The 23,450-nt window shown below is 35.8% G+C and overlaps 1 protein-coding gene across 3 annotated transcripts in view; it reads left to right on the top strand.

Moving 5' to 3' along the window:
- The window catches only part of CACNA2D1 (calcium voltage-gated channel auxiliary subunit alpha2delta 1), a 542,050-nt gene that overhangs the window by 354,406 nt on the left and 164,194 nt on the right, over positions 1-23,450 (top strand). For all 3 annotated transcript variants that reach the window (XM_049894495.1, XM_049894496.1, XM_049894497.1), the window contains one exon: positions 790-919. In XM_049894495.1, coding sequence (XP_049750452.1) covers positions 790-919 — 130 coding nt within the window. The remainder of the gene's footprint in view (positions 1-789; positions 920-23,450) is intronic.

Below are 23,450 nucleotides of genomic sequence, written 5' to 3'. Positions count from 1 at the left end.
GCAATCATATTTGAATTGTAAAGAAGGTTTAAATAGTAAAAAATAGAAAAAAAAAGTCATACAGATGCATTTTGGATAAAAGACTTATAATTTTAGTTTCCTTCTGGGGAGAGCAATACGGTAATTCAGCATCAAAAGCAGAGTTGGAATAGATGGAAAATTAATCTTCGATCTTAAACTCCTGTGAGATTTTCCTGTACCATTATTGATTGGGAGACAAAGTTAGGATTTCAATTGTACTTAGAGTTATAATGGATCTTTTATTTACTAGTATATTTTTGTTTTTTAAAATAAAATTTTACACACAGAACATATGCAAAAATCAAAGGAACATAAAATTAATCCTTCGTTGTTACCTTATTGTGGTCGTGTGTCCCATTAATTGTCACACCAAGAATTATCTTCAACTGCATAATATAAATTTAATAGCGTAAATTGTAAAGTTAATTTCAAAGGATAATTTTAATTCAGTTGTTTTTAAAGACGTTTATCCTGTCCTTTAAATGCACACATTAGCAAGTATTACATATGGGACAGTCCTGTGCCTCTCAATGTGACTTCAGCCTCGAGGAAATGAGGAGAGGAGTTAGATTATAATGTGAATGAAATCATGAGGATACAATGTGAAATTTGTGGGTCCAATGTCAATTGTAGTTATATCTTTAAATATTTTCATAGATATATATTTTTAGGAATATATATTTGATAAATGAAGACATGAGTATGAGATATCTTTGTTATTAGCATGAGTTGTAATATTCTGTTTCTTGTCTATCTTTTTCTGAATAGCCTGAAAGAAATGACAGCGAGCCAGGCAGCCAGAGGATAAAACCTGTTTTTATCGAAGATGCTAATTTTGGACGACAAATATCTTATCAGCACGCAGCAGTCCATATTCCCACCGACATCTATGAGGGCTGTAAGTAAGAGGATATGAGCAACTGTTGCAGTGCCATTCTGCTGAGTATCTTATGTAGTCCATTTAAAGGAAAAAAGAAAAAAAGGAGCGAATGTGATACTTGTTTTATTTGCATGAAATAGAAGAGCCTGTGGTAGAAAAATCTGATTTTCATGGGTAGATTTTATTAATCTGGTGTGGTAGGCCAAAAAATGGCCTCTCCAAAATGCCATTAATATATGCCCTAACCCTGGAATCTTGTGAATATGTTACTTTAAATCACAAAGTGAAATTAAGGTTGCTAGTGGAATTAAGTTTACTAATCAACAGAGAGAATTTCCTGGATTATCCCAGCGGCCCCAGTGTAATCAGAAGAGCCCTTAAAAGTGGAAGTGGAAGATGTTACTGTGGAATAATGGACAGAGAGATGCAACAATGCTGGATTTGATGATTGAGGAAAGGGGCCAGGAAGGCAACCTCTTTCTAGAGGTTTCTAGCAAATGGCAAACAGAATTTGTTTCTAGGAAACAGATTTTCCTCTAGATCCTCCAGAAAGGAATGGAGCCCTGCTAAATCTCTTTTTTTTTTTTAGCCCAATAAGACCCATATGGGACTACCCTATAAAATGTAAGCTAATAAATTTGTGTTGTGTGAGCTGCTAAGTTTGTTGGTATATGTCACAGCAGCAATGGGAAACTAATATTTTGGAATCACTAATTAAAAATTTGTAGAAGGTCCACATCCATGGAGATGTTCTTTAATCCATGGTTTCGTAAATAATTTTGCCTTTCCGAGTTATATTCATAACTTTAAAAGAAAGCAGATATGTACTTTAAAAATCAAAACTTTCTTAAAACAATTAATTTTGAAGAAGGGGAAATTGAGGCAGGAAATGTTTAATGTAAGCGAGGTCAGGTTTCAAATAAATCTAACTTTATGGTTTTAGTCACTATGATAGGTAGACTTCCTGATATTTTGCTTTTGAGTTAAATTTAACTCAGTTATACTATTTGAGAGCCAGACTGTGCACAGGAGTAGTAAGAAACATAATTTGCATGAGAATCTTCATTTCCTTTTTTAATTGCTTTTCATTTTTTATTTAGTTGAAATCAGGTTCACAATAAAATTCTTTATCTGTTTTGCCCTCAAGTAGAAGCAATATCTGAACCATAAGGCAAATGCAAACATATGTTCTTTAAAGAATATTAATTGCCACATAGCATATGCAGCTTTTTTTTTTTTTTACCTACAAGAGTTTTGACTTTGCATAAGTAATGTTTTTCTTTCCAATTTAGAATAAACTGTAACCATCTCAGAAAATAAAACATTACTTTGAAAATAACATAGAAATATGTAAATATATCTCTTCAGAAGACATAGGAAACACTTTGGAAATTTTGTTTTTTGCTTTGGAATATGGTACAATTAAAAGAAAAAAGAGGAAAAGTACCTCTGTTTTTGGATTATGTTTCCTTTTTAGCTAAATCTCATCAGTAAGATTCTGACCTTGCCTGGCCTATACTCCTTTAAAATTCATATGTAGTGTTATGGGCTTCATGAGTAAATGACTCAGGAATAAAATCAGAAATGTCAACAAGATGTGGAAAATTTAATAATTACTGGTATTCTTCATGCAATATATTGGAACAAATCAAATTTAGAGCTTGTTCTAGGTTTCTGAGTTTAATAAATGTGAAAGTACACTTTAATTGAAGGCTTAACTGAAGGAAACAGTCTGTTCTTTCACTTAAATGCAGTTGTGAGCTACATTCTCATAAGAAATCCCACGTTCTTATTTCCCAAAGGTGATTACTTTTTAAATCCCCTTCAATTGAAATGTGATTATTTTTGCTCAGCGATGTATTCTAAGTTTTAGAATAGTTTATTTAATTAGAACTCCACCTGAAAATTTTTATTTCTGAGAATTTCACTGGTTGGTCCTTGTATTTTAGAAAGCACCCAAAACATATTAACTTTCCTGTCTAATTTATCTGCTTAAGGGTATCAAAAATGAACATAGAACTTGATAAAAGAAGGGCCAAATATTCATACTTAATTTGCTTTTAGTCACAGAAGTTTATTAATTTTTGACTTACTTTAGATTTAGATGTAGGGAATATCTTTAGTTATTATCAATATAGAATATCCTATAGTCATTTTTCAATAGAAATTTATGTTAATATTTGTTTATAGAATTATTATAGTCTTGTAAATAATATTTGTTAATAAGGGGAAATAATAATAAGGAATTTTGACTAGCTTAACTTTTTCAGCTACTAAATAGTTTTGTCCTCACGCTTACCTTGTAATGTAAGCAAGGCAATTATTATTTCCATTTTAGAAATACAACAAAACCTAGCGTACTGTTAGAACAAAGATTACTTCACTTTGATAAAAGAAGGCAGGAGACTTTTCAGAAGTTTTATTATCTTTTGAAGTATCATATGCTTTACTGAGAGTACTTTCTTTTTGTAAATTAAACCACTAATAATCTCTAATACTGTCATTGTAATTTATCTTGATATTCATTTGTCTTGTCTTAAAAAAAATAGCTACTCTATCACAAGTGATGTCAGTGTAGAAATTACAGGGCGAAAAGCTGCCCTGCCTTTGCAGACAATTGCGTAGACAGCCCTTAATAATCTCCTGTAAATTTTAGTGACTACTCTGTTCCAAGACGAGGCCACCAATTAATTATAGAACACAAATGAATAGTTCACATTTACCTATTTTAAATAACTCATTTCATTTTGTTATTCCACCAAGTAACAAGGTAGATAATGTTCCTTTTACAGATTAAAAAAAGTTAATATTCAAATTGATTGACATGCCCAGTGTAAATCAGACTATCTGACTCCACTCCACAACACTGAGAGTGGTGAAGGCAAATGAAAACAGTCCCTCCTTATGATATTTGGTGCTCTTGGGCAATAGGCTGAATTCAGGACTATGTGTGTTAGAAACCTGTCGTTTGTACTTCTTCAACAAATATACGTATATATATATATATATATATATATATATATATAACCCAGTGCTGTATATATATATGTACACCAAGCCAATTGGTTGCCACTGAGTTGATTCCAAAAAAATGGCAACTCCGTGTGTGTCAGAGTAGTATTACTCCATAGAGTTTCAATGACGTATTTTTTGGAAGTACATTGCCAGAAGTGTCTTCTAAGGCTTCTGGGTTGCCTCAAACCTCCAACAGTTCAGTTAATAGCTGAAAGCTTTAACTTTTGTACCACCCAGGGACTCCCAACAAATTATAGTCACAGTAAAAAGATTTCAGTAGAGTGACATTAGTTTATATAATACAGTTTCACTAAATATATTTTGTTAGGGAGGTTAACTAACTGATGATAAGTTGGACATTTTTCAGTGATTGGAGATTTTGAACATTATTCACTTCTAATAATACTAATCATTTTATATTAAAATACAAAATAGCCTGAGACTCTAGATATTATGATTCCAAACACTACATACAATTCTTGTATCAAAATGAAGCAAGCAAGGTAGAAGCCAAGATGGCAGAATAGACAGACGCTTCCATCCAGCCCTCTTTACAACAGAGACCCAAAAAAACAAGTGAAACGACTATATTTGTGACAAGCTGGGAGCCCTGAGCATCAAAGGCAAGCCTAGACAACGAACTGAGGGGCAGGGGAAGGAAGAGACTGTTCAGAAGCGGAGAGAAGTTGCCGGACCTGAATCACGGGGAGGCCTCAGGCACCATTCCCAGAGCGGCTACGGTGGCGGCAGCTGCGGAAGTGGGCTGGTCCTAGTTCCGCCGCGGTTTCCTCAAGGAGAAGCAGCCAGCCACACAGTCCACTCACACCTCTGGAACCTGAGGAGAAGGGCGCTCTCGGAAAAAGCTAAGTACTTGCGTATATTTTACCCCACCCCCCCACCCCCAACCCAGCTTCAGCGACTAAATCCCTAGGCCTGAGATAGACCCTGGTGAGCACCTGGAGCCATCCTCCCAGCCTTGGGGAAGGAAAAAATTTCCGACTGGGGGGAAAAGATAATTTGCTAGCTCTATTAACTGGGGGAGCTCCGGACAGAAACGGCTTCTGTCCAGGCATAAACCATCCGTGGACCTTGAGCACCTTTCCCTTCTGAATAGACCTGTGTGGGCCTATTTCGGGAGAATAGGCCCTTGTTGGGAAACTCCAACCATTTCAGCTGTGCGGTGGAGAGGTGGGTGTTTGACGTTTGACATTGCTTTGCCTATTAAACAAGGTCCTCACCTACCCACAACAGGGACCTAAGGACTGGTGGCTCCACTTGGGTCGCCCAGCCACCCGCGACAGGGGCCCAAGGATAACTGGTACCTCCCAGTCCTTACAACAAAATCTATGGGTGCCCATGGTCCCTCTGCAGAGCCCACCCACCAGCACACTCTAGGGAACACAGACGCATTTTCCTCAGAGACACTTGGAGGTTGGTTCTCAGCCCCCTGCCTTGTTCAGAGCATGACCCCCTGCTGCAATCAGATACGGTTATATACGCCAATCACCCCTGCCCCTCCAAGACTGTAGGACAGAGCCTGTACCACACACTTGATCAGCTACTTGGAAACCTGAGCTGAATTCATACAAGAAAACTGAATGGACTCCTAGACTGATATACCTGATAACAGCTCTAGCCAGCTGGGGACAAGACACCAGAGCTCCAAAGGCAAAAATAATCAAGGTATCTCACTCAAGCAACCCATAGGGGTATATCAAAACAAAACAAAGCAAGCAGCTACAACACAGTAAGCAAGCATAAACTAATACAATAACTTAGAGATGGCTCGGAGACAACAGTCAATATCAAGTCACATAAAGAAACAGGCCATGATCACCTCATCAGGCTCTGAAAACAAAGAATCCAGGGATCTTTTAGGTGAAAGTGCATTCCTGGAATTACCAGATGCAGCATACAAAAGTTTAATATACAGAACCCTTCCAGACATCAGGAAGGAAATGAAACAATATGCAGAACAAGCCAAGGAACACACAGATAAAACAACTGAAGAAATTAGAAAGATTATTCAGGAACATAATGAAAAGTTTAATAAGCTGGAAAAATCCGTAGACAGACAGCAATCAGAAATTCAGAAGATTAACAATAAAATTGCAGAATTAGATAACTCAATACAAAGTCAGAGGAGCAGAATTGAGCAAGTAGAAGCTAGAATTTCTGAACTTGAAGATGAATCACTTGGCACTAATATATTTGAATAAAAATCACATAAAAGAATTAAAAAAAATGAAGAAACCTTGAGAATCATGTGAAATATCAAGAGAAATAACCTACGAGGGATGGGAGTGCCAGAACAGGGAGGGATAACAGAAAATACAGAGAAAATTGTTGAGGATTTGTTGGCAGAAAAGTTCCCTGATATTGTGAAAGATGAGAAGATATCTATCCAAGATGCTCATCAAACTCCACATAAGGTAGATCTTAAAAGAAAGTCACCAAGACATATTATAATCAAGCTTGACAAAACCAAAGATAAAGAGACAATTATAAGAGTAGCGAGGGATAAAAGAAAAGTCACCTACAAGGGAAAGCCAATAAGAATAAGCTCAGACTACTTGGTAGAAACCATGCAGGCAAGAAGGCAATGGGATGACATATTTAAAAAATAGAAGGAAAAAAAATAGCCTGCCAAGAACCATATATCCATCAAAACTGTCTCTTAAATATGAAGGTGAAATTAAGACATTTACAGATAAACACAAGTTGAGGGAATTCGTAAAAACCAAACCAAAACTACAAGAAATACTAAAGGGAGTTCTTTGGTTAGAAAATCAATAATATCAGGTATCGGCCCAAGACTAGAACACTGGGCAGAGCAACCAGAAGTAAACCCAGACAGGAAAATTCAAAAAAAAAAAAAAAGCAAGATTAAAAAAAAAAAAAAAATGCCCAACACAGGGTAACGGCTATGTTATTATATAAAAGAAGATAACATTAAAATAATAAAGAGGGACTAAGTAATGTAATCATACACCTTCCATATGGAAAAGAAGATACGGTGATACAAAGAAATATGAGTTAGATTTAAATTTAGAAAAATCAGGATAAATAATAAGGTAACCACAAAGAAGACGAACTATCCTACTCATCAAAATAAAATACAAGGGAAAAATACAGACTCAGCAGAAAGAAAATCAACAAAAACAAATATGAGGAAAGGACAATATATAAAGAAAATCTACTCAGCACATAAAATCAAGTGGGAAGAAGAAACTGTCAACACAAAAAAAAAGACGTCAAAATGATAGCACTAAATTCATACCTATCCATAATTACCCTGAATGTAAATGGACTAAATGCACCAATAAAGAGACAGAGAGTGGCAGAATGGATTAAAAAACAAGATCCGTCTATATACTGCCTACAAGAGACACGCCTTAGACTTAGAGACATAAACAAACTAAAACTCAAAGGATGGAAAAAAATATATCAAGCAAACAACAATCAAAAAAGAGCAGGAGTGGCAATATTAATTTCTGACAAAATAGACTTTAAAGTTAAATCCATCAGAAAGGATAAGGAAGGACACTATATAATGATTAAAGGGACAATACACCAAGAAGATATAACCATATTAAAAATTTATGCACCCAATGACAGGGCTGCAAGATACATAAAACAAACTCTATCAGCATTGAAAAGTGAGATAGACAGCTCCACAATAATAGTAGGAGACTTCAACACACCACTTCCGGTGAAGGACAGGACATCCAGAAAGCAACTCAATAAAGACACGAAAGATCTAAATGCCACAATCAACCAACTTGACCTCGTGGACATACACAGAACACTCCACCCAACAGCTACCAACTATACTTTCTTTCTAGTGCACGTGGAACATTCTCTAGAATAGACCACATATTAGGTCATAAAGCAAGCCTTAGCAGAATCCAAAACACTGAAATATTACAAAGCATCTTCTCTGACCATAAGGCCATAAAAGTGGAAATCAATAACAGGAAAAGCAGGGAAAAGAAATCAAACACTTGAAAACTGAACAATACCCTGCTCAAAAAAGACTGGATTATAGAAGACATTAGGATGGAATAAAGAAATTCATAGAATCCAGTGAGAGTGAAAACACTTCCTATCAGAACCTTTGGGACACAGCAAAAGCAGTGCTCAGAGGCCAATTTATATCAATAAATGCACATATCCAAAAAGAAGAGAGGGCCAAATCAAAGAACTGTCCCTACAACTTGAACAAATAGAAAGAGAGCAATAAAAGAAACCCACAGGCACCAGAAGAAAACAAATAATAAAAATTAGAGCTGAACTAAATGAAATAGAAAACAAAAAAAACAATTGAAAGAATTAACATGACCAAAAGCTGGTTTTTTGAAAAACTCAACAAAATTGATAAATCATTGGCCAAACTGACAAAAGAAAAGCAGGAGAGGAAGGAAATAACCCAAATAAGAAATGAGACGGACGATATTACAACAGACGCAACTGAAATTAAAAGAATCATATCAGATTACTATGAAAAACTATACTCAAACAAATTTGAAAACCTAGAAAAAATGGATGAATTCCTACAAACACACTACCTACCTAAACTAACACAAACAGAGGTAGAACAACTAAATAGACCCATAACAAAAGAAGAGATTGAAAAGGTAATCAAAAAACTCCCCCCCAAAAAAAAGCCCTGGTCCGGACAGCTTCACTGCAGAGCTCTACCAAACTTTCAGAGAAGAGTTAACACCACTACTACTAAAGGTATTTCAGAGCATAGAAAAGGATGTAATACTACCAAATTCATTCTATGAAGCCACCATATCCCTGATACCAAAACCAGGTAAAGACATCACAAGAAAAGAAAATTATAGACCTATATCCCTCATGAACGTAGATGCAAAAATCCTCAACAAAATTCTAGTCAATAGAATTCAAGAACATATCAAAAAAAAATAATTCACCATGACCAAGTTGGATTCATACCAGGTATGCAGGGATGGTTCAACATTAGAAAAACAATTGATATAATCCACCACATAAATAAAGCAAAAGACAAGAATCACATGATTTTATCAATTGATGCAGAAAAGGCATTTGACAAAGTTCAACACTCATTCACGATAAAAACTCTCAGCATAATAGAAATAGAAGGAAAATTTCTCAACATAATAAAGGGCATTTATACAAAGCCAACAGACAACATCACCCTAAATGGAGAGAGCCTGAAAACGTTCCTATTGAGATTGGGAACCAGACAAGGATGCCCTTTATCACCACTCTTATTCAACATTGTGCTAGATGTCCTAGCCAGAGCAATTAGGCTAGATAAAGAAATAAAGGGCATCCAGATTGGCAAAGAAGAAGTAAAAGTATCTCTATTTGCAGATGACATGATCTTATACACAGAAAACCCTAAGGAATCCTCCAGAAAACTACTGAAACTAATAGAAGACTTCAGCAGATAAACATACAAAAATCAGTTGGATTCCTCTACACCAACAAAAAGAACATCGAAGAGGAAATCACCAAATCAATGCTATTTACAGTAGCCCCCAAGGAGATAAAATACTTAGAAATAAATCTTACCAGAGATGGAAAAGAATTATACAAAGAAAACTACAGTACACTTCTGCAAGAAACCAAAAGAGACTTACATAAGTGGAAGAACATACCTTGCTCATGGATAGGAAGACTTAACATTATAAAAATGTCTATTCTACCAAAAGCGATCTATACATTTAATGTGATTCTGATCCAAATCCCAAAGACATTCTTCAATGAGATGGAGAAACAAATCACCCATTTCATATGGAAGGGAAAGAGGCCCCGGATAAGCAAGGCATAACTGAAAAAGAAGAACAAAGTGGGAGGCCTTACTTTACCTGATTTTAGAACCTATTATACTGCCACAATAGTCAAAACAGCCTAGTACTAGTACAGCAACAGATACATGGACCAGTGGAACACAATTGAGAATCCAGACATAAATCCATTCACATATTAGCAGCTGATATTTGGCAAAGGCCCCAAAACAGTTAAATGGGGGAAAAGACAGTCTTTTTAACAAATGGTGCTGGCATAACTGGATATCCATCAGCAAAAAAATGAAACAAGACCCAAAGCTCACTCCATGCACAAAAACTAACTCAAAATGGATCAAAGACCTAAATATAAAATCTACAAGAATAAAGATCATGGAAGAAAAAATAGGGGCAACGTTAGGAGCCCTAATACATGGCATAAACAGTACAGAAAACATTATAAAGAACGTAGAAGAAAAAGTAGATAACTGGGAGCTCCTAAAAATCAAACACTTAAGCTCATCCAAAGACTTCACCAAAAGAGTAAAAAGGTGAAAAACTTTTTAGCTATGACATTTCTGATCAGCGCCTGATCTCTAAAATCTACATAATACTGCAAAAACTCAACTGCAAAAAGACAAATAACACGGTTAAAAAATTGGCAAAAGATATGAATAGACACTTCACTAAAGAAGACATTCAGGTAGCTAACAGGTATATGAGGAAGTGTTCACGATCATTAGCCATTAGATAAATGCAGATCAAAACTACAATGAGATTTCATCTCACTCCAACAAGGCTGGCATTAATCCAAAAAATACAAAATAATAAATGTTGGAGCAGCTGTGGAGAGAGTGGAACACTTCTACACTGCTGGTGGGAATGTCAAATGGTACAACCACTTTGGAAATGGATTTGCCACTTCCTTAAAAAGCTAGAACTAGAACTACCATACGATCCAGCAATCCCACTCCTTGGAATATATCCTAGAGAAATAAGAGCCTTTACACGAACAGATATATGCACATCCATGTTTATTGCAGCACTGTTTACGATAGCAAAAACATGGAATCAACCAAGGTGCCCATCAATGGATGAACAGATAAATAAATTATGGTATATTCACACAATGGAATACTACGCATCAATAAAGAACAGTGAAAATCTGTGAAACATTTCATAACATGGAGGAAACTGGAAGGCATTATGCTCAGTGAAATTAGTTGCAAAAGGACAAATATTGTATAAGAGCACTATTATAAGAACTAGAGAAATAGTTTAAACTGAGAAGAAAACATTCTTTTGTGGTTACGAGGTGGGGAGGGAGGGAAGGTGGGAGAGGGGTATTCACTAATTAGATAGTAGATAAGAACTATTTTAGGTGAAGGGAAAGACAGCACACAGTACAGGGGAGGTCAGCGCAATTGGACTAAACCAAAAGCAAAGAAGTTTCCTGAATAAACTGAATGCTTCAAAGGCCAGAGTAGCAGAGGCAGGGGTCTGGGGCCCATGGTTTCAGGGGACATCTAAGTCACTTAAAAAATAATAAAATCTATTAACAAAACATTCTGCATCCCACTTTGAAGAGTGGCGCCTGGGGTCTTAAACGCTAGCAAGCAGCCATCTAAGGTGCATCAATTGGTCTCAACCCACCTGGATCAAAGAAGAATGAAGAACACCAAGGGCACAAGGCGATTACGAGCCTAAGAGACAGAAAGGGCCACATGAACCAGCGAGTACGTCATCCTGAGACCAGAAGAACTAGATGGTGCCCAGCTACAACTGATGACTGCCCTGACAGGGAACACAACAGAGAGCCCCTGAGGGAGCAGGAGAGCCTTGGGATGCAGACCCCAAATTCTCATAAGACCAGACTTAATGGTCTGACTGAGACTGGAAGGACCCCAGTGGTCATGGCCTCCAGACCTTCTGTTGGCCCAGGACAGGAACCACTCCCCAAGCCAACTCTGCAGACATGGATTGGACTGGACAATGGGTTGGAGAGGGCTGCTGGTGAGGAGTGAGCTTCTTGGATCAGGTGGACACTTGAGACTATGTTGGCATCTCCTGCCTGGAGGGGAGATGAGAGGGTGGAGGGGGTTAGAAGCTGGCGAAATGGACACGAAAAGAGACAGTGGAGGGAGAGAGCGGGCTGTCTCATTAGGGGGAGAGTAATTGGGAGTGTGTAGCAAGGTGTGTATGGGTTTTTGTGTGAGAGACTGAGTTGATTTGTAAACTTTCACTTAAAGCACGATGAAAATTATTAAAAAAAAATGAAGCAAGCAAATATTTCATCACAGTTCAGCTATGATGCACGGACAGGAGCACAGAGCCCAAAGAGTAGATACAAATCCTGGTTCTATCACTTAGTATGTCTTCAGCTTCTTCTTCTGTGAAGGAGTGGAATATGCCTCCTCGCATTGTGGTGAGAATAACATGAAATAATGAACATAAGGAATCTGTCAAATAGGAGATACTTCCATCTCAATATTTTTAAATCCAAAAAAAAAAAGCAAACGTAAGATGAATACCAAAGGGAGGGAAAAAAAAAATTCAATAATTTAAAATATTAGCATAAGTTAGTCAAATCTCAATTATACCAAGTTTAAGTTTTATGACCAACAATCAAATAATTCCAAAGAAATAATAGGTACACTGTTAACATATCTGATATCAAACATGTTTTAAAACAACTGGTCTACGTTTTACGGAATTGTGACTTGGTCTTGTTGAAATTGCTATCATAACATGGCCTGATTTATACACGCTGTCTTGAGAGATCCTGACATGACTGTGCCCACCAAAATGAGATTTCCCAGTGTAACCCAGTGCTCTGATGAATAAAGAGAGCCAAAAAATTCCCACCACCTCTACCTCCCTGGTATTTTTCTGAGTAATTGTTTTCAGTGCTGGTATTGATCACAAGAATTTAGATCAAGATACAATCGTACAAAATGTTTTCAGCAGCAATACATTCTTAAATTTTGTGTTTATTTTGCCCTCCCCCTCCCACACACACACACACAAAAAGGGTTTTCTGTGTTTCTGGAGGGTGGATCATTTCATGCTACGAAGTTGTATGTTAAATGACTAAAGAAGTGAAGTGTCGGGAGAATGTTACCATGGTTGTAATATTAACGAAGCAGCTTTTCTGTCTCCTTTTAAAATGCTATTTAAATTATAAAGGCTTGATTCTGAATCCTGGAACTAGAAATCTGGCAAGTGCTAGGAAATGGTACTCTTAAGAAGTAGAATTCATTCTGCACACAAGGGATCACCCATTGTAATAAAGGACTTAGCTTTAATAGTGAGCATTGTAATTAGGAGTAGAGCAATGAAATAGTAAGAACATCATAAAAGGTATTAAGGACAAGTCTAAATACAAAATATAGATTTTAAGCAAGGGTAATTTGATCGTATTTGATAAGTCAGGCACACAAGAAGCAACATCACTTCTAAGGTAAAGAAAGGTTACACTTACTTGCATAGCTTTTCTCCAATGATGTTTCTGTAACATGAGCATTTTTATAGAGAGCAATGTGATGTTTTCTGGTAGGAAAAAACTGACAACATGTAAACCCAAATTCCAATATTAAAGTATTCTTCTGATCCGGTAGACCCTGATTTTTTAATTCGTTTAAGATTAGACAAAACAAACCAATTAGTAACAATAGGTCTATGGATTGTGCAGATTTATTTCCACAGAAAAATGCAATAGGCTTAAACATAACCTTAAAAGGATAGATATAAAGCAACCTGTAGCCCATTGCTGTCAAGTTGATTCTGATAAAGCAAGCTATGAAAGCGTTAAGTAGGTTTTGTCACACCGTGCAGTATATGGTGTAGAAATATTTGGCTGCTTAATATAGATTTGCAGGGGTCCTTTTGCATTTTAATATAGAATCTTGATTTCAGCCCTTCGCTTTAAAGAGACTCCCAGAAACCCAACCCAGTGCCTTCGAGTCGATTCCGACTCATAGCGACCCTATAGGACAGAGCAGAACTGCCCCATAGAGTTTCCAAGGAGTGCCTGGTGGATTCGAACTGCTGACCCTTTGGTTCCCAGCTGTAGCACTTAACCACTAAGCCACCAGGATTTCCTTTAAAGAGACTAGGTGCTGGAAATCAATTAGTGTTCACCAAACTCAAAAGACACCTACGTTTCAGTTGGAAAAGCAATTTCTTTGTAATTGTAGGTATATGTAGCAACAATAATTAAAATGGACCATTTTCTTGAGGAATTCTAGAAGTTATTTAGTGGGTGCATAGGTTCTGCAGACATGCAGACTGATATTCATAAAGTTACTTGAGGGCTTGTTTTCCTTTTAAAGAGAGGACAGAAAAGTATCGTGGCCACCTGATTGATTGTCTAGTCATTTGAATCACAGTGTTCTGTGACCAAGACGCTGCTGGAGTCATACTGAAAAATTATCATTTTACTAGTCTATGGATATAACTATCCCATTAGAATGCCTTGTGCACATTGTAGATTGATTACATTTTAGAATGTAATCATCCTGGTTAAACTTGTGAAGTATCCCAGTGCCTTCATTGAAACTTGAGAGAGGTTTGAACCAATAATAATATTTAGAAAAAATAAATCCAGATCTTATGGAAGATAAATGTGTAAATTAGCTATTGTTACGGCTCCTACTGAAAGATCCACTCAGAGCTCTTTAATGTAGACTTCTATTATGGTGGTTCTATATCACCTACCGTGTTATTGACAACTGTTCATTAGAACATGCCACATTTCAAATTTTACATAGTCTTTTCTTGGAGATTTATAGTACACATTAATGTTAAAGTTCAGAGTAACTCTGTCGGGCAAGTATGACAGTTTATTTTGAAAATCTAGCTCATTTTGTATTCCAAATTCATCTTAATCTTTCTCAGTTAATGACCTTTAATAAAGATAGTTTTCCTGGTCATTTTAATATAATAAAACATTCTGGGTCACCGTTAGTTATAAAAAGCAGTTTTTAAAACAAGTCTCCACTCAGAAAATAAAACGTCTGTGCACACATAAGAAACCCTGGTGGTGTAGTGGTTAAGAGCTACAGCTGCTAACCAAAAGGATGGCAGCTGCAACCCTCTGGGGCAGTTCTACCCTGTCCTATAGGATCACTATGAGTGGGAATCAACTGGACGGCAGTAGGTTTGTTTGTTTCTTTGTTTTATTCACACATGATAGCCAAAATTCTAAACTTGACTTAACATTAATTCTTCTCCCCTGGTAGTGCAGAGTTTAAAGTGCTCAGCTGCTAGGTCAGCAGTTCGAACTCACTAGTTTCTCCATGGGAGAAAGATGTGGCAGTTGACTTCCCTGTGGGGTCGCTATGAGTCAGAATAAACTTGACGGAGAGGGTTTGGTTTTTTGGTTTATGGTGACCAAATGAAGCCCTGGTGACACAGTGGTTAAGTGCTATGGCTGCTAACCAAAAGGTCAGCAGTTTAAATCTACCAGCTGCTCCTCGGAAACCCTATGGGGCAGTTCTACTCTGTCTACATGGTCACTATGAATCGAAATCGACTCTATGGATGTGTTTTATCATAACCAAGGCCTAGTGTAAAGAAGCGGCTAAGGGGTGGCAGGGGAGCTCCATTTCCTAGCTGCTATTTTTTATGAGCTTGGCCTCCACCTGGTAGTGGTACAGAGGGCAAGAGAAGGAAAAGATGGTTGTTTCTTGGATGCTTGATTAGGGAAGGGTGAGTGGATAGTGGATCATGTCTTAGATAGTCTAAGCTGACTCAGGGAGAGATTTTTTGTGTTAATTAGAGATTTTTTCCTGGGCTGTTTTCTTATGCACCAGATACATCTCTATTCCATGTGATAACATACTGCCTGTTGCTTCCATGGCCCGGGGTAGCATTTTGCATTTGCTTCCCCAGCACCATCTAAGGTACTCCAAGAGAATACTGAAATCCTATGTGCTTCGTGGATGACCCATGGGTGGTATAAAAGGTTAATGCGCTTCTCTGCTAAGTAAAAGGTCAGAGGTTTGAATTCACTCAGAGGCACCTGAGATTAAACGTCTGGTGATTACCAAAACATCAGACCTTATAAACTCTGTGGAGTACAGTTGTGCTCTAACACATATCGGGTCACCATTAGTTGAAACTGATTTGACCATAATTGGTTTTGTGTGCTTTAGGCCAGCCTTACCAGATGTAACTAAGTCAGTTAAAATCTTGCCTTAAAATGTCACTTCGTTTTTTTAATGCTTTTACTGTATGTCTCTTGTTTTATATTTCATTGCAAAATTTATCTCATATTGTTACATATTTGGCTAAATATATACAAAATCATCTCTGGAAATTCTGCTGTTCTTATGAGAGCCTCAAAAAGGAAGTTCAGTGAGTTAGAAGTACTTAGAAACATTTCTCAAAAACCTTTGTCAACATACCTGCTTAATCTTGATATCAATCCCATGTTTCCCATCAAACAACGATAATGCCTGTATTTAGATCATCTAAATCACAGAACTGTGAGCACCTAACTCACTGAAAAATCTCATTTCTTTTCACTTTGTCTGCTCAGAGCTGGTATTTATTTCTCAGTGCCCTTTCATAAGGGGCAGTCAATTATTTTACAACATATTTATTAATTTTTTTTACTTATATTTCACATTTATTAGGCACTATGTTATTAAAAAATCTGTTAGTTTTTATTTTAGTCTGTTGCTGGACAAAAATATTAAGGGATTTGTAAAAAGCTTTGTTATTGCTATAATTTTTCTTACTGTTTAGCAGCGGACACAGAGAAAAATCTACTGTTTCTTTGTTTCTAAAGAGAAATTAAAAAGGGAAGGCATGAAAGAGGACATGTGCGAATTCAGTGCCTCTATAAATTGATAGCTGGAAATCAGAAGTGTACTTGGCTAGCTTTTTATGATGGGTATAACAAGTGACAGGCCATTCAAAGGTTGAAGGAAGGGAGATAATGAAAACTTAAATTAGAATAGCTTCCAAAACAGACCGACAGTACTGTTCACAGCAAATTAAAAAGGGATTGACAATGGGAGAGGAAATGGAAGCCTGGAATTCGAGATGAGAATTTTTTAATCATCTGGCATTTTACTTCATGGATAAAATCTTATTCAGATTTCTCCCTAAAGATACAGAGGCATTTAAAAGATATTTTTAGAATCTTATTAAAAGGAGAAATATTTTAAATGGGCTAAAGGATTATTTGAAAGGATTAAGGACTATTTTCTTTCAAGATACGAAGATCTGATTTTAAAGGGATGGGTCTGAGCTATATAAATGTTCAGATTGAAATTGAAATTTATTGTCATTGGATCAAATCAAGTCATATATAATTTTTAACTTATTGAATAATACATGACTTTTTTTTAATGCTACTTGAGTTATGTAGTATTGTGCAACCAAGTGTCTTGCTACATAGAATAACATTGTTAGTGTCATGTGAAAATTTTGTTTTTACTTTTTCCTTGCCAATGATATTAACTTGAAGCTGAGGATTATAGGCTCCCATGGACACTGGGACCATTGATTATCTTATATTCACCCAGACTGGAACACGACTGAAGAAATGTCCCATTACCACACTTTTAGATTGTGAAGAGCAGTTGTTGTTTCTGTAGTTTCTTGATAATCATCCCCATGGTGTGGAAATATATCAGCAGTGGTTAGGCAACGTTGGCTAAAGAGCGAGAGTCCTCAGGAGGGCCACACAGGTAGTTGGTGGAAGGCTTTATATTTGAAATAATATAATTTTCTTTGGGCTCCCCAAATTTATCAGTTCCAGGCCCACAAAACCAGGCTTAGCAGTTTGTATTGTATTACACAGGCAGGATGTAGGAGATACCGCTTTTAATTTTTCTAAAAGAAAATACGAGTAAAACTTAACAGGCGGTACTTTTTTTATGGCATATTCTCTTACCCTAGCTTGGAATTCTTCTGTCTTTCACTTCCCTCTACATGGCCTGGAAAACAACTCTTCAATTCTTCCCTACTTGACTGAAATGGCTACTCTGGGTTGCTGTCCTTACATTGGTCAGGAAAAGCTTACTCTCCTTTCTCTGTAGAGATACCACTTAGTCCTTATCTGGATATTAGCATTTATTACCTTGTTTTAAAATACCCATTTATGCTTGTCTCCTCTAATGGACTTTACATCCTTAGCTATAAGGATAGTATGTAATTTATCTTTGCTTTTACACAAAAGATATTCCGTAAATAAACATTTGGAGTCAGGAAAAGAAATTGGTAAGGTACTACGTAGTACATACAAGAGGAAATGAGGATCTTACATAGACAACCAGTTAAACCAGATTTGACCAAAACATTTTATCTATAAGAAAAATCTAAGCTTTTTAAATTGTTGTTATGTGTTCAAATAGCAGAGAAAAACCTTCCATATCAACATTCATACCAATCATTTCCTATGATTATACATCTATCTTGACATTCGCATAAAACATCTATCGAAGTCCATTTAAACTTATACAAAGTGAATTATGAAAATATGCCATGCACTCTTACCTATTATTTTAGAAAGATCAAACCTTCTGTTTATTATCCTCTATCTTTTTTATTCTTTTCACTGCCTTCATATATAATAAGAGATTATCATTATTTGGCTGTCTAGTTAATAGTGTCCATTGAAAGAAAGTTAACCTCTTCATTAAAATAATTATTTTAAAATATTTTAAATCACATATAGATCTTGCCATTCCTGCAGAGGAGCATAAAAGTCAATAAATATTGATGCAATTACTATACAAATATAATACTGATTGTGCTTTGGAAGCAGTGAACTAGAACCATTCCGCCAATACAAAGCAGGAGTTTCTAATGCTGGGTTCAGTTAAAATTGTCTAGCAAAATAAAGAATTGTTTGCTTTTTTACTCTCACAAAGATGCAAATTATAAACATAAACAGATTATATTTTTCAAAGAAACTGCTGTACTTTTTAATGACCTAATGATATTTAAAAAAAAAAAAATTTTTTTTTTTTTTTTTAAAGAAAGAAAATTATGCCTCTTAATGAACTGATAAAGAAGTTTTATGATCTGGTAAATTGGTTGTTAACATACACACTCAAATTTATATTTATTGTCCCAGTTATATGGGACAAAGTTGTTGCTGTCACATGCAGATGACCTTATTGCTACATGAAATCACTTCATCTGAATATATATCTTAAATTGTTATTTTATTAAATAATTATTATATTATAAATAATGAATACATGACTTCTATGATTTATGGGTTGGAAAAGCCTAAATGTTCACTAATTAAAAGCTCCCAAGTTCATCATAAAAATTTATACTGATGAAAACAAAATGCATCTAGACAAAGCCTTTTGACTGATAGAGTACTTGAAATCCTATTCTTGTCCCTAAAGTTGTAGTGCTTTTAGTGAGTTTGCTCCCTCCTCTGTAAACTCTTCCTGCTGCTTTTCCTTTAATATTAGTCTGTGACCCATTATGTTCTGCTGTACAGCACGTGAGTTTTCCTTAATGGTGTCAAACTGCTTTCTTAAAACAATTCTTGCTGTTAAAACCTTCTCTTAGAAGTCCCAGTTTCCTCAATTTCTTATCTGATATTTGTTGTTCTTAAAAGGATATTGTGGGTTATTTTTTAAAGATTCATGAAAGATTTTCCAAAGGAAAAAAAATTAATGAGTTTATAACATTCCAACTATACAGTACATTAGATAGCCTTTGATATAAATGGAGACTGAATCAACAAATAAATCATTAAGAGGTATGAAATGAAATTTTAAATATTGTAGAAGGAAAATAATGGTATTCCAATGAAGATTTAGCAAAAAAAAATTATGGAAAATTTGCCATTTGTAATAATATAATATGTATAATAATACCTCAAAGGACTGTTATGAGGATTAAAATAAACCATATGTAAAATAATAGACCACTCTTAGATGACTGTTAATCCAAAATCTATCTTACCTATTAGCAGACTTATATTTCATGTGAGAAAATAGGTATAACTTATTTTGATTTAGTCACTCTAATGAGAAATTGTCATTTACTACAAGTTCTTTAGATGGAATTATATATATATATATACACACATATATATGTGTGTATATATATATATAGTCTCTTTTTCAATCAGTCATTGAGTAAAAATTTTTTCATTCATTGAGTAAAAAAATCAATGCTCTAATAAATATAAAACAGTAAATTTGGTGGATATACAATTAAAATTTTTTTTCTAATTAAATTAGAATATTTCATATTGACCAGATTATTTTCATAGTTCTTTTAGCGCAGTTATTAAAGTATCCTAAATTGTGTATGAACATGAATTTTAGTAGCTGATTTTGAGATATGCTTTAATATTTTAATGAATAGACTGTGAATTTGAATATAAATCATATTTTCTTTGAGGACCTTTAACTTCTTAATTTGCAGCCTTTCATTGAGTAATAAATTGTACATCTTAGCATTCATAAAGATTTCAAATACTGGTTGAAGTTCAATTAACTTTACTAAAAATACGACAATAAAAACAAAATGTCATTTTGTTACCATAGAGCCAGTTCAAGTGGATTAGTGGAAACCCTGGTGACATAGTGGTTAAGAGCTATGGCTGCTAACCAAAAAGGTCAGCAGTTCAAAACCACCAGGCACTCCTTGGAAACCATATGGGACAGTTCTACTCTGTCTTATAGGGTCACTATGAATCAGAATCAACTCAATAGCAACAGGCAGTGGATAAGTTCAATTAACTGTATACCTGGGGGATTTAAGTATATTTTACTCATAGGGCATTTTGTTTAGACATACACACACACACACACATACACACACACACACTTCTTAAAAGAAAGTGCTGAGCATGAAAATTATTTCTATTTCTATGTATTCTAAGAACAACTAAATATATGTGTCTTAGGCTGGGCTCTCTAGAGAAGCAAAAACCATTAAAGCATATAAATATATACCTAGAGAGAGATTTATATTGAGGAAATGGCTCATGCAGTTGTAGAGGCTGGAATGTCTCAAGTCCTTGAGGCAGGATAGAGACTTCTCCTGACTCACGTAGCCACAGGGGCTGGCGAACCCAAGACAGGCAGGTCAGAGAGTAGGGCTCTTGCTTGCAGGCTGCAAAGATCGATGAGTCCCAAGATCAGCAGGCAAAACCACAGGTAATCTGGTAGCTCAAGTCCCAAGAACCGGAGGTCAGATAGAGAGATTCAGCTGCAGGATCCAGAATGAGCAAAATCCCCCAAGCCTTGCCAGAGTATCCACTTATATTCAATACAGGCCACATGCCCAAGGAAACTCCCTTTCAACTGATTGGCTGTTCACAGCCGATCCTATCATGGAGGTGATCACATAATATCAGATTTCATCATGGAAGTGATCACAACATCATACGACTATCAAACCACTGAGAGTCATGGCCCAGCCAAGTTGACGCACAACCTCAAACATCACAATACGCGTACCAAATCCTAATTTATTTATTTTTTTAATTGTATAACTGGTATCAATTGATTAAAAAAAAGAGTAGGAGAAAATCACAATAGAAAATAAAGCTGTTCAATAACTGGAACTTGTGTATTATTATGTCTTATCGGAACTGTGTATTTTTAATTATGTACGAAGGTAGTTAAAGGGGGTTTATACTGTACAATAGCATATCCACAATATTTTAATATCTATCTGTCAAGAATTTCAATAAATGGTCAGACTTAGCTCTCTCTTATCCAAAACAGGCCTTTTGCTCCATTCAGAACAGTCTTCTCCATGGACCTATGTTTCTTACATTCCTGTCTTTGTATCTTTTCTAGTGTTGCTCTTCTTGCACCCTTCCACCTGAAGCATTTATAAAGGAAATGCAGTGGATTTTTTAGTTCATAGGTTATTTTTCTCATGAAATTAAGAATATTTATTAATAGGGATTTTATTGCTAAACCATGTCTGATTCTCTCCTTTGGATATATATGAGGATTATGCAGTGGGTAAGAGGTCAGCTGCTAACACAAAGGTTGGCAGTTTGAATCCACCAGCCACTCCTAGGAAACCCTATGGGTCAGTTCTACTCCGTCCTCTAGGGTCACTATGAGTTGGAGTCGACTCCAGGGTGGCATGTTTGTTTTTTTGGTTTTGGTTTTCCCACTTACAACAGGATGGAGACACATGGCTAGTGCTGGCCATTGGGTTATGGGTTGAAGTGTTATCAGGGACTTAGAATCTGGTGAACTTCATTGCTAGCACTAAACTCAAAACCAAAGCCGTTGCTGTCTGATCAATTCCAACTCATATAGACCCTATGGGATAGGGTAGAAATGCCCCTATGGGGTTTCCAAGGCTGTAATCTTTCTGGAAGAAGATTGCCACATCTTTCTCCCATGGAGCGGCTGGTAGGCTGGAACCGCCAACCTTCTGGTTAGCAGTCAAGCGTTTTAACCACTGTGCCACCAGGGCTAGCATTAGACCCTCTGAAACTCTTTTCTTGCCCCATGACCACTGCTATTAAAAAATGAAAGCCTCTATCAGTTCAGGTCTCCAGTTAGACGGTAGACATATTGAGAAGACCACCCCTTCTTCCATACCTAGATTCTACCACCAATGAGCAATGGTTTGCAGGATGAGCAAACAAAAAAAACCCAAAACACTTTGCTAGTTTAAGCCACTGATATCATATATTTATGCATATAAATATACACACAGATATATTTTTTATATTTCTGCCTAACTAGTCTTCCTGAAATATCACTGTTCATCTTACCGTGGGACCACCATTAAGCTTATAAAATGATTAATTAATTGATTCAAATCTGGTATCCTTTGCTTCTTAGGATTTTTCCCAAATTTAAAAAATAAAAATTGAAATCTAAAGTTTTATTTCCAAAATAAATCTTAAGACTAAAATTTTTTACCAAATCTAAAGGCATTTATCAAGCAGCTATTACTTATTCCTTATTACTTACTCCAAAATAAATGTTATTTCCTTTCTCTTATTCTCAATCTTCCATTCTTGTTCATTTTCTCCTTGATTCAGATTTTTAAAATATGGCAATTTAGGAAAAACAGAAGCCCACAGTTTACTCTCTTAGAGGTTGGATGATTGATTTAACTCTGATGGTTTTAAATCTATATTTTTGCTCATTTTCAAGTCATCAGGCAAATCAGAATATTATATAAATAGATTTCACATGCTTTATAAGATTCAAAATTATCTGTTACCTGCAATATTATAAGTAGCCTGCCCGTTGACAGAATCACACTGCTAGTAATTTGTGACAAAATTTAGTTAAGCTTACATGTACTCTAAAATCAGTAGGATAGAGGCCAAATTCATGAGGGGGATAGATTCTTTAAACGTGGTTTAGTAGGCTGGAGGGGGGAGGGGGGAGAGAGAATATTTAAATTGCCATTAAAATATGACATTTTTGCCATTCAGAGGACCATATCACCTATTATAATGCCATAGCAGTAATTAGAGTTTTGAATATTTTTCTTTAATTCTTTTAATGAAGGATCAGATCTGAATGGAAATTGAAAACAGTTACAGATTACAAATGATTCAAGTAGGAATATAATGTGTCTTACACTGATTTTCAATGAAGCAATAAAGTATATTTTAAAAGGTCCTTTGGGAAATTATATGTTTTCATGTCTTGTCAATTTCATCTGTCCTAGGGTTTTTTACTTGTGTTCATTTGTTGAATTTCTGGTTAAAGAAAATGCAGAAGGTTGATGTGACCTATCATTATCTACATGCCTCCCTAATACTATGAGCATGC

Source organism: Elephas maximus, chromosome 8 (assembly GCF_024166365.1).
Source record: "Elephas maximus indicus isolate mEleMax1 chromosome 8, mEleMax1 primary haplotype, whole genome shotgun sequence".
Taxonomy (NCBI): domain Eukaryota; kingdom Metazoa; phylum Chordata; class Mammalia; order Proboscidea; family Elephantidae; genus Elephas; species Elephas maximus.
This window is presented reverse-complemented; position numbering and strand designations above follow the sequence as displayed.